The sequence below is a fragment of the Ailuropoda melanoleuca genome, chromosome 1 (genome assembly GCF_002007445.2).
Source record: "Ailuropoda melanoleuca isolate Jingjing chromosome 1, ASM200744v2, whole genome shotgun sequence".
NCBI classification, from domain to species: Eukaryota; Metazoa; Chordata; class Mammalia; order Carnivora; family Ursidae; genus Ailuropoda; species Ailuropoda melanoleuca.
Genome location: NC_048218.1, coordinates 160137986 through 160150089, shown reverse-complemented (window position 1 = coordinate 160150089; position 12104 = coordinate 160137986). Strand labels below are relative to the sequence as shown.

The following is a 12104-nucleotide window of genomic DNA, read 5'->3' as shown; positions in this document are numbered from 1 at the left end:
CTGAATCTTTAAATCAGGAGTCACAGGATGAGACTGATTCGAGAAAGAGTTGAAATGGATCAGGGAAGTGGTCCCACGATCTAGCTCTGGGCATTCCAACACTCACACGTGAAATTGAAGAAGAGGGGATCCGCAAAGGCTCCGGTTCAGGAGGCGCCGGTTGGATAGAGGAACCAGAGGACGTGGTGTCTCAGAAACTGAGAGATGTCATGTGACCAGCAGACTCCATTGCTGCTGAGCGGTCGTGAGAGCTACTGACAGAGAAATCACCATCGTTATTGGCAACATGGATGTCTTTGTTAATGCTGACTGAAGCCCAATTAACTTGGGTTCTGGAGAGAATAGGACATAAGGAAATAAAGATAGCTACTATAGGCAACACTTTCCGAATGTTTTGTTGTCAAGTGGAGGACAGATATGGATTAGTAGCTGAAAGGAGATTGTGAAATCAAGGGAGGTTTTTTTCTTTTTCTTTTTTCCTTTTTTCCTTTTCTTCTCTTTTCTTTGTCTCTCCTTCTCACATTTTATTTCTTTCTTTCAAGTTTTGAGGCTTTTCATAGGCCGTAGGGAATAATCCAATAGAGAGGGAGAAACTGATTGCGGGAAGTAAGGGGATGATAGTTGCAGAAGTGAAGTCCTTGGGAAGAAGAGAAGAGATGAAAGCCAGGGCCCAAACAGGGGGGCTGAACTTTCATAGCAACAGGGTCACATCACCCATTTTGCAAGAAGGAAAGCAAAAAGTCTAGGCTCCGATAAAGTTAGCTTGGTCTATCTGAGGACAGGAAGTTGAGGGGGCTTACCATAAGATGGTTTCTGGTTTTGCCATTAAATGAGAGAAAAGGTCATTAGCTGGCAGTGATGGGGAGAGGGGTAGAGTGAACGAGACTGGAGGAGAAAGAGAAGTTGTAAAAGGTGACATGGTATTTGGGAAGGGAGGGAAGTAAACACTCCAGGAAGATATGGTCAATTGTTGAGGAATATTTTTTTTTAAAGATTTTATTTATTCATTTGACGGAGATAGAGAGAGACAGCCAACGAAAGAGGGAACACAAGCAGGGGGAGTGGGAGAGGAAGAAGCAGACTCATAGCAGAGGAGCCTGATGTGGGGCTCGATCCCACAACACTAGGATCACGCCCTGAGCTGAAGGCAGACGCTTAACCGCTGTGCCACCCAGGCGCCCCACATTGTTGAGGAATATTTAGGATCTGTTTGAGATGTATGATCATGGAATTAAAGTGAGACCAGTCAACGGTCAGCTGCTTTGCTGTGGGCATGAAGTGGTTGGATCGTTAGGGCTTAACTAGTGATGGCATTCTGATGGGCAAGCAGGACACAAGGAGAGAAAATCCAGGGAGCTAAAAGTAAGGATGTGACTATCATGGCATGGAATCCAAGCTGTTTAAGGAGGCAAGGCTGGTCAGAAAAAGAGGGATTGGAGGTTTTCGTGAGGTCGAAGTGACGCCGAAACGGGAGTCTTAGAGTGGGTGAGGCTTAGGTACGGGAACAGTCAGAGAGCGAGATGCTGGAGATTGTTATTTCAGAGGTGACCCAGAGACTGGTGGTGATAAGCTCAAGTGCATGATCATGGGAAAGACTGGCCAAGGTGAGGTGGGAGAAAATGGCATAGGAGATGTGCCCACTGTTACGCCCTTGTCTCTTTGCTCCAAATTCAGCTTCTATCCTTCCCGTCGTGATACAAGGGCTGGAACTTTGCGGCCCACCTGTGCTTTGCCAAATGGCTCCCTGTTACACTCTGCCGGTGGGGGAGTGCAGAGCAAGACTGCCGGGCTGGAGGAGGAAGAAGGGGCTTGCTCCTCCCTGTTTCCCATTTCTATCACCACTCCCCCAGCGGTGTTTCTTCACCCAGGTGGCAGTTCCTTCCTATAGCAGCCAACACGTCCGGTTTATGTTTTCCCGGCACTTGCAGAAGCGGCTTTGTGGAGCCCATCTTAGGGACCCCAGCACCAGCAGAGCACACTGCCCTTCAGAGATGTGTTTCAGCGCTGCAGGCCCTCTTCTTAGTGTTTAATTTTTGATAATCCTGGCTCCCTCCCTGCCCTCCACCCAGTCCTGGGGGTGGTAGCTGCCTACTGCAGGAGTACTTCAGTGTTCTCCATTTACTCTTTCAGTGACCTCGTTAAGAATTTTATACCTAGCTAACCAGTCTTCATATCAGATTCTCTCTGTGCAAATAACTGGCATGGTTTCTCTTTCCTGACTGGACTCTGACGGACATGGAATGTGAGCAGGTCAAGAAGCAAGACACCTAGATGTCAAAGTCAACAAGAATGATGCGAGGAGCAAGGGTGAAAAATAAGGCTATGATACCATGAATGTGACAAATTGAGCACTGTGAGAAGGGGGACACTAGGTGCTGAAGTCTGATGGATTTTGTGTACTTAAATATTTAACTTGTCATCTTCCCATCCACAATTTAGGCTCAAAAGTGACTACACTTAAAATCTACCCAGTTCTTTTTATAGCTGTACTTGATCACATCTTCTCCCTCCACCTGGTAAAAACTGTAAGTTAACATCAACCCTCCAGGTCAGCATTTCTCAAAATATAGTCTGAAGATTATCCACGCACAAATTTACTAGAATGCTTGTTAAATGTGCAGATTCCAGCAGACAGACCCAGAACTGAGGGATTTCCCAAGTAGCGTGATTTTCGTAAAACCAGGACAGTCCTGGGCAAATTGGGATAGTTGGTTATCCTAATGCTTGACCTACTGAATCCACATCTGAAAGGGTAGGGCAGATATGTGCAATTTGAACAAGCATCTCAGGTAGATCTTGGGCATACCAACCTGAGAACTACGACCCTAGGTATCCCTGGGCTTGACATATGCCTGGACCTCTTTTTGTCCAGGCTTCATGCTACCTCCAAATTGGGAAGCATTCCTTGATTGATGTAGAGTGTGTCACTGACTTGTCCTGGAACATTGTGGAAATACTAGCAATTTTTCCTGCTTCTGATAATGAGATCTTGAGCATAAAAAGTGAGTCACACTTCCTTTTTTTTCTTCCCTTGGTCCTTAGGACAAGATGCACTACCAGCTTGTAGACAGCTGCCACTTTCCCCTGTGTGCACACATGGCAGGGAGAAGGACAGGGAGAGATGTCTTCCTCTTTTTATAAATCCCATAGTCTATGGGATTAGGGCCCCACTCTTGTGACCTCATTCAACCTTAATTATCTGCTAAAGACCTTATCTTCAGATATAGTCACATTGGAGTTTAGGGCTTCAACATATAAATATGGGGGGGCAATTAAGTCCATAACATCCAACAAAAAATGTATCATTTTGCAGCTGCCCCACATGTTGCTGCCTTGCTGCCGTGGTGAAAAATGATAAAGTGCTTGCTCATTAATCCCCACAAGAAATGCTAAACGTTTCCTCTTTTTTTTTTTTTTTTTTTTTTAATAACCACGTCTGTTTACTATCTGACATTTTGAATAATGTGTATGGGTCAGATGTTCTAGTTATGAAGAGGAGGGAGAGGGTACAAAGAAAGGCCTGCAGAGGAATTTTGCTATTTGCCAGAACTTACAGCTAAAGCAATAAAAACAAAATCCAAACATTTAAAATGATTCTTTTACTCTTATTCGATATTGTACTGGGAGATCTAGCCACTGCAGTAAGGCAAGAAAAAGAAATAGAAGGCATATCATTTAGAAAGAAGGCAATAAAACTGTCTCTATTTGTAGGTGACATGATTGTCTATATAGAAAATCTCTAAGGTAATTTCCCCAAACCTCCTAGGAGTAACAAGCAAGTTCAGCAGGGTCACAGGATAAAAGAACAATGCACAAAAATTGATTACGTTTCTATATAGTAACAGTGAACATATAGACGCTGAAATTAAAAACCATTTGCAACAGCATTATAAAAATACTATTTACCCTTGCTCCAAAGAAAATGAATACTTAGGTATGCACTTAAAAACATGGATAGCATCTATGTGCTGAAAATTACAAAATGCTGATGGAAGAAATCCAAAGAGGCATAAATAAGTGGAGAGACATAACTTGATCATGGACTGGAAGAATCAACACAGTAAAGACATCAATTCTCCCCCAATTAAACTATAGACTTAAAGCATTTCCTATCAAAATTCTAGCAGTCTTTGTGTAGCTATAGGCAAGCTTATTCTTAAATTTATATAGAAAAGCACAGACCTGAGAGTAGCTAAAATCATCTTTACAAAGATGAATAAAGTGGGAAGAATTACTCCATCTGATACTAAGGTCTTAGCTATCCAGCTGTAGAAATGAAGACAGTGTGATTATTGGCTGAGAGCTATCAATGGAACAGAACAGAAAGCCCAATCCTAGCCCCACACAAACATGCTCACCTGACTTTCAACGAAGGTCCACAAGTCGTTCAATGCAGAAGGGATAACCTTTTCATCAAATGGTGCTGAAAGCAACTGGATATAGGGGAAAATATGAACCTTGACCTAAATCTCACACCTTATAAAAAAAGGAACACAGAATGGATCGTAGACTGAAATATAAAATGTAAAATTATGACTGTTTCTGGAAAAAAAAAAGTGGTAAATTGAATCGCATCAAAACTAAAAACTTTTGGGGCGCCTGGGTGGCACAGCGGTTAGGCGTCTGCCTTCGGCTCAGGGCGTGATCCCGACGTTACGGGATCGAGCCCCACATCAGGCTCCTCTACTATGAGCCTGCNCCCCCTGCTTTTGTTCCCCCTCCCGCTAGCTGTCTATCTCTGTCAAATAAATAAATAAAATCTTAAAAAAAAAAAAAAAAAAAAAACTAAAAACTTTTGCTCCATGAGATCCCCTGTGAAGAGGATGAAAGGCCAAACTACAGACTGGCAGAAAATATTTGCAAAGCACATATCTGACGGAGGACTCCTATCAAGAACATAAAAAGAATTCTCAAAATTCAACAGTAAAGAAACAGGCCAATTAGAAAATAGGCAAAAAGAAACAAGACAGACCTTTTATCAAAGAGGATATACGGATGGAAAACAAGCACATGAAAAGGCGTTCTCCATTATTAGTCATCAGGGAAATGCAAATTAAAAGCACACTGAGCTACCACGGCACACCGCTCAGAATGGTTAAAATAAAAAATAGTAACACCACCAAATACAGGGGAGGATGCCTCTGGAGCAGGACCCTGGACCCAGGAGAGGAGACTGGCTCACTCACAAGTTGCTGGTGGGAATGTGAAATGGTCCAGACAGTCTGGGAAAAGTCGGCAATTTCATCCGGAACTAACGTACAACTACCATGTGACCTAGTAGGTGCACTCAGAGAAAGGAAGACCGCCTTCACACCCATGTTCCTAGCAGCCTTATCTGTAACACCGCCAAACTAGAATCAACCCAAGTGTCCTTCCACAGGTGATGGCGAAAACCTGTGGTACGCGCGTATCACGGAATACTACTCAGCAATGCACAGGAGCGAACTGTGTGACAGGGAGAACTATGCGGATGCATCTCCAGAGAATTATGTTGACTAAAAAGCCAATTCCGAAAGGTCCCATACTGTTCTCTAAGACGTTATATAACATTTTTGAAGAAGGAGGCTCCCCACCCAACAGGGGGTTTTCAAACTCACAACCCCGAGATCAAGGGTTGCACGCTCCACTGACTGAGCCAGCTGGGCTCCCCTAACGTTTTTGAAATGATACAATGTTATGAATGGAGAACACATCCCTGGTTACCAGGGGTTAATTTAAGGAGGGGAATGGGTCGATAGGAGGGAAGTGAGCGTAGTTACCGAAGAGCAACCGGAGGGATCCTTGGGAGGTTGGAATGTTCAGTATCTCGACTGCTGAGGTATAGGCACAAAGTTACATGTGATAAAATTATAGGGAACTAAATACACACATGCACTTGCAGGTCAAATGGGGAAAATCTAAATAGGAATGGTAAATACTATCCGCGTCAATATCCTCGATGAGACTGTACTGTACTTTCTCAAATTGTCACAATTACGGGAAACCGGGCAAAATACACACACAATTTCGTCCTATTTCTTGTAACTGCATGTGAATCTACCATGAGCTCAAAAAAAAAGCTGCAACTAAAAATGACACTTTTGGAGGTGTATTTCATCTCTAGGTGGGTCCCTGGAAAGAAAGAATCTACTTTTTAAAAAATGAAGAAACAATCTGCTTAAAGATGGGCTGTTTGCCACAAGACCACAGCTATGTCTTTATTCGCAGCTCTCAGGGATGCAGGGGAAGTTCTAAAGCTTCGAGGTCTACAGTGAGGATCAAATACCAGCTGAGCTGTGAAACAGTGAGGTTGCACAGCCGTTGTACTGCTGGAGGGAATTGAGATCAAGGTGTCAAAGCAGAAGCTGTCAGCACAACCATTTTTGCTCATCTCCAAGGTCTCGGTTAAACGATTTTGTGAGGATTAAAGATACTTACACACTTTTAAGCAGTTACAGTTTTACCTGAAGTTAATAAACTGCAGAAACTGCTGATTTTAGCGTGTGACTTTTGCCTAATCTATTTCAATAGTTTAGTTTGCCTTTTTTTTTTTAAAGGAAAAGCAGAAAACGAACATTAAATTTATGAGGTCAAATAAATGGTTTGCTTGCCTTGCTTTTTCTTTCAACCTTGTGGGTGAATTCCCTTTTGGTTGTAATGTAGGCACTACTTTACCTTGTCTCAGAACATGTTTTTTAGGCTCTATTATCCCAGGCCCTAATGGTCAATAGAACATGAGCAGTTTCTGAAAAAGTACAACTCCACATCCTATTATTACTTGATTTCTGTTTGATTGCTTTGCTTTTCTTCCTATTTTGGGGAAGCATGTTTCGATTTTCAAGTATAATAGATTCCATCTGGGCCATCACCTACCCCAGCTCTTCTAAACAATGACAGAAACTTCTTACATAAGAAATCCTCTCAGCCTTTCCTGGGGCCTGTAGCTAACTGCAAGCTCTGGAATATAAAATGCTTGACAGTTTTAGGGTGTTTGGAAAGAAAGTGGCGAGGAAAGATGGAGTGGTAACAATCGGAGGAAAGAGGCAGGGGGGCTGGTATGTTGCTTTTCTGAAAAAACAAAAAGACTGAAAACATTTCAGTTCACTTGGTCAGTGTCTGAAACAGTCCACCTCCTGTTTGAAAGAGGCAGGTGATAAGGCTGTTCCCGCAAAATGACTTTCTGTAACAAGCCATGTTTAACTTGCTCTCTGAGTATGTGATTTCTAGTCCATATATCACATACAGATATGATTTGCTTTGGAAATAACAGTCAGAAATGCCCAAGTCCTGTTGTATTCCGTTTCCTGAGCCCACCTTGGAATTTATGGTTATCAGTTTCATTACATAGTTTTAAGATGAGACCTTGAGTTTTATGCTGTCAGAAATTTCCTGGTACTGGGCTACAGTTAGCAAGGTCAGGAGCTCATTTGGACTCAAAAGCTATAAAATCTGGACGTGATAAGCAGGTCAGAGCCGAAAGCTGTAGAAGATGTGGTGATCAGATTATCAGCGGAGAGTAATCTTATCTGGGACAGTTGAGCCACGTGAGAGTGCAGAATGTGTAGATTTTGGAAAAGAGAGACGGGTAGGTGTGGTAGCGGCGGACGACTCCTGAAAAGAATGCAGACACACCTGCTGAAAGTACCCTGTAGGTGGAGAAATCATTACTTTCAGAAACAAAGAAAGAGAAGACACCAGAATTTTAAGCACAGTAAATACGTAGGTTGGAATGATAGTACATAAAGAATGAGGTTCTCATTTTTTAAATTAAAGGTTAAGTTTCTCAAGCGACTGAATCCAGGCAAAAAGCGAGAGTACCTTTTTGTGGTAGGATTGATAGGGGTTTTCTCTTGGCTTTCTTGGGTCACCATGAGCAAGTTTCTTAAACCCTCAGAGCGCTAGTTTCCTCATCTGAGAGCTTTGACCAGTCTGTTTTCATTTTCAGCCCTTTACTGTCAGTACCTAGTTATATTTTATGTTCACAGACTAAATTATTACTATCTATTTTCCAAAAACCCTATGAAATATGGATTGCATTAATTCTGTTTCGAGTTTATATAGCATCTCTAAGAAATCTCAAATGCTTTGAAAATAGTCTTTCATTTATTTTCCCAGCACTATTTTGGAGGAGCAGATGGGTAACTGTCACAGTTGAAAGATTACAGGAGAGAATGCTTGCAAAGATGAACTCAGCACAGGGTTCGGTGCCCAGCCAGTGCTCATTTAGCTGGCTGCTGTTACTGATACCACTACTACTATTGGCTTTTCGGTAGAACCATGGGCATTACAGTTTCTGCGTATGCTCCTCTGCACCCAATATATGAAGGCATCGATTATTGGTCGTCCACGTCTTTTTCTCCATAGCTGTTCAAGTGGTTATCATCAGAATGTATTTCAATTGGCTGTGACAGCAGTTATCTTGGCAAGCCAAGTCAGGAAGATAGGATACCAGCTTGCAATTCAAGAAAACTTCCCAGATCGGCACCCAGTCACTGTTAGATGATGACTTTGCTATAAGACACTTGATTTTAGATCTTCTATTCTGCAACAACTTGGAAATGTTATCTCTGAGTGTTTCAGATTTAGTGATGTCCCCCCTTCTAGGTGAGGTGTTAATCTCAATGAGATGGGAGTTTCAAGATATGGAGATAGAAAACAAGTAGGGATGTTATCTTCTGTAACTGTCACTTCATTTATTCATGATCAAATGGAATGCTAAGCGGTATTCAGATATTACCCACATGGCTTCTAGCCCTCTGCCAAGGGTGGATTCTTTGCTGGGTGTTCCGAATACCAAACTGGCACATTTCTCTGTTATAAAGGATTTGCCCACCGCTGAGCTCCGTGGGGAGGGCAGAGCTACCACTTCAGAGCCGAGGAGAAATGTCTGGACTCCTTTTACGGAGGAAAAAGTTGTGGGCCAGGACTGATAAGCAATCACAACTATTTCATGTCACTTGAGGCATGTGTGGTGGCATATAATCCCAAATTTCTTATCTTGTCGAAGGTAGTATGGACCAAGTTTTAAATCTCACAGACACATTTAAAAAGCAAGCAAGCATAGATTTCTAGACGGATTCTTAAGGAAATTTTGCAAACACGACATCACCCTTTCCTCTGTTGCAATATGTATATTATTGCTTCTGGGAAGGGACAGTCCTCTTGCAGCACTATGCTGAAACCCAGCATGAACAAGTCATGAATCCCATCCATAACCACGAGTAGGAAGTACAGCAGACCCTCGAACAACATGGGTTTGAACTGCAGATCTACTTACATGTGGAGTTTTCTGGATAAATACAGTACAACACTATAAATGTATTTTCTCTTTGTATGATTTTCTTAACATTTTCTTTTCTCCAGCTTACTTTATGGTAAGAATCGAGCATATAATACCTACACCAAATATGTGTTAACAGTAGGCTATTAGTAGTTAAGTGTTGGGGGAGTCAAAACTCTACATGGATTTCTGACTGTGCTGGGGGTTGGCCCCCCGCACCCCCAGGTTGTTAAAGGGTCAAATTTAGATGGAAAGGAACCAAAATCTGACAACAAAACACACCACTATAGAATCAATTACTAAGTACTATTCAAGTGCATGGGCTTTGCCCAACAAAGGAAGAAAGTTTCCACGTTGCCATTTGAAGACTTAGGACTAGTTACAGCAAATTTCTAAAGCAAGAAGGCTCAGCTACATACAGGTTTCCAAATAAGAACTAGGTTACTTCAAGTGCTTTGCAAAATCTGACCTATTTCAAATTTATACCCCCTCTTGCAAAAGGGATTTCATGCATCCTACAATGAGAGGAAATAAGTAAAAACAAGATCACCGGTTCATGGGAAAGCAAATATACCAAAAAAGAAAAAAGTTTCAATGGAACAAATTTCGCTCTTGAGTTTCCCAGCAGTCAAAGGAAAAGGTAAAGAAGAATGGAGACAACATTGAATTTGGAGGCATAAGGGATGTTTTCCAGTTTGGCAGTCTGCAGTTGTCATTTACTAGCAGGGGGACAGGGATCTTTCTCTTAATGCATCTTCTTAGATTCTGTGTCCACATTTAAAAAATGTGGATAATAAGAATCTGCAAGAATGTTGGGAAGATTCAAGGAGATACTATATATGAAGTAAAACTCTAAAGCATAATAAAAATGGAAGTGGCTATAGTGAATAATTCACATTACCCAATAAAAAGAAAACAAAACTTTTTTTTTTTTTTTTTTGGCATCATACCATGTTTTACTGATCTTTCTTCCCCCACAGTCTGGAACATGGAAGCACATAACACAGGTCTGCTGAACCAATGAAAGTAGGAAGGAGGACAGTTTCCAGGTGTTCTCTCCTCAAGCTGGAGCAAATGTTTGGCCAATTTCATTGACTGCTTCAACAAAGAAAAGATGAATGTCAGATCCCAAGCAGCCAAGAAGGGCTGCAGAAGGTCTCCTGCATACAGTGATCCACTGTGAACCACAGTGCCAAACAGGCTTTCCATACTGCCCCGCAAACCTGCTCGGATTTCAGGGCAACTTCTTCTACCACCCTCCCCCAACACCTACTTCTAGCCTTCCACAATCTCCACGCACTGAATTCTTCAGTCTTCCTACCTGAACTTTAAGAAGTGTTCGCTGACCTTTGCCTAATTAAGTCTCCCTATTTTTAAGCCACCGTAGTACCTCTTACCTTTTCCCTTGTGGCATCTATCATAGCTTCAAATTTACATGTATTTGCATCATTATGATTGAACTTATTATCACATTAATGGTATTTGAATCGTGAAATTATGAATCAAATTAGTTGTTACATTATTATTACACGTACTTGCATCACTATTACATTTATATCATCTTGCTGGTGGCTGGCTCCCTGACTGTAAGCTCCAACACAGCAGGGACCTGTTTTTGTTGTTGTTGTTCAGTCTCGTGTTCCCAGCTCTAACACAGCGCGTGATGCATAGTAGTTGCCAGCCAATATTTGTTAATGAGCATTTCTAACCTCTAGAACTCTCTATCTAGTGGGGCTGTAGGCCTACGTGTATAATGGTACAGCAAAGGCTGTTTAAAGTTCGAGGGGGATTTTGCAGCTTCCCAACCCCAGGGCCTCCGTAAAGAAACCCGGGTTGCTTGTTTTACAAAGTGAACCCTGCAGCAAATGTTTTGGGAGGCGGCAGAACCCCGCCCCTTTACAACAACTAAACCAAACGAGCTCTCAAGTAGCTCCTGAAGCAGAGACATAGATTACAGCAGAGGCATGTGCTTCGGGTTAGGACTTGGAATAAACCCTGCAAATATCCGGCGCGCGTAGCCGGGCGTGCCAGCTGGAGGCTGCGCCGGGACGGCCCCCTCATTTCTCCCGCGCGAAACCCGGCCGGACCGCTCCACTCCCTCCCTCCGCTGCAGGGGGGAGCTCGGCGCCCCCGCACTGGCAGCCGCCGCCCGCGGGGCCCAGCCGCCGCCCCCGCTCACGCCGCGAGCGAAGCGAAGTTCACCGGTCGCGAAGTTTGGTCCGAGACCCGCGCCTTGCAGCCCCGGCGCGGCGGCGGCGAGTTGGGCGGTGCGGCGCGCTCCCCCTGTCCCGGGCGCCCAGTGCGCCCCTCCCCCGGCCCGCCGGAGCTCCAGGCGCAGCGCGCGGGCTGCGCGGCCGCGGGTGTTCTGCGTGCGCCGCGCCCGTGGCGAGCCAGGTTCCCGCAGCCGCGTGCTAGGAGGAGGCCGGAGCCCGGGTGGGAAGAATGGAGCTGGCGTCTCGCTCCCAGGTGAGGGTCCCGCCGGAGCCTGGACGCAGCCCGACCGGCCTGCCCTTTGCGCCCGGCCCTCCTCCCCGCCTTGGGCTGGAAACGTGGCCCTTGGCCACCGCGTTGTGGACCTGGCCAGCCTCGCCCCGGGAACGCTGGAGCGGGCGCGCCCTGCAGGTGTGCGCGGTGGGTCACCGCTGTGTCGCCCGGACTGGAGAGGCTGGGCGTCCCCACCCCGAGCGGCAGTCGCCTCGGTCCCAGGTGGGGACCGGGGGGTCGCAGGCCGGGCGGCAGGGGCCGCGAGCCCCTGGAGTGGACGCGATTCGAGGGAAGTGCCGGCGGGAGGCAGCAGGGGCGTAGCGCCTGCGTTTGCAGCGCTGGTGGATCCGGCGGGGTGTGT

General features: G+C 44.6%; 1 protein-coding gene across 6 annotated transcripts in view; it reads left to right on the top strand.

The window, feature by feature from the left end:
• The first annotated feature begins 11238 nt into the window (after positions 1 to 11238).
• CDCA7L (cell division cycle associated 7 like) overlaps positions 11239 to 12104 on the top strand; it is a 45079-nt gene continuing 44213 nt past the window's right edge. For 3 of the 6 annotated variants that reach the window (XM_011233030.3, XM_011233029.3, XM_019806480.2), the window contains exon 1: positions 11241 to 11725. In XM_011233030.3, coding sequence (XP_011231332.1) covers positions 11702 to 11725 — 24 coding nt within the window. In that variant the 5' untranslated portion in view covers positions 11241 to 11701. Of the gene's footprint in view, positions 11726 to 11746; positions 11891 to 12104 lie in introns of those variants that run through there. The other 3 variants (XM_019806481.2, XM_011233028.3, XM_034669049.1) reach the window with 3 other exon arrangements.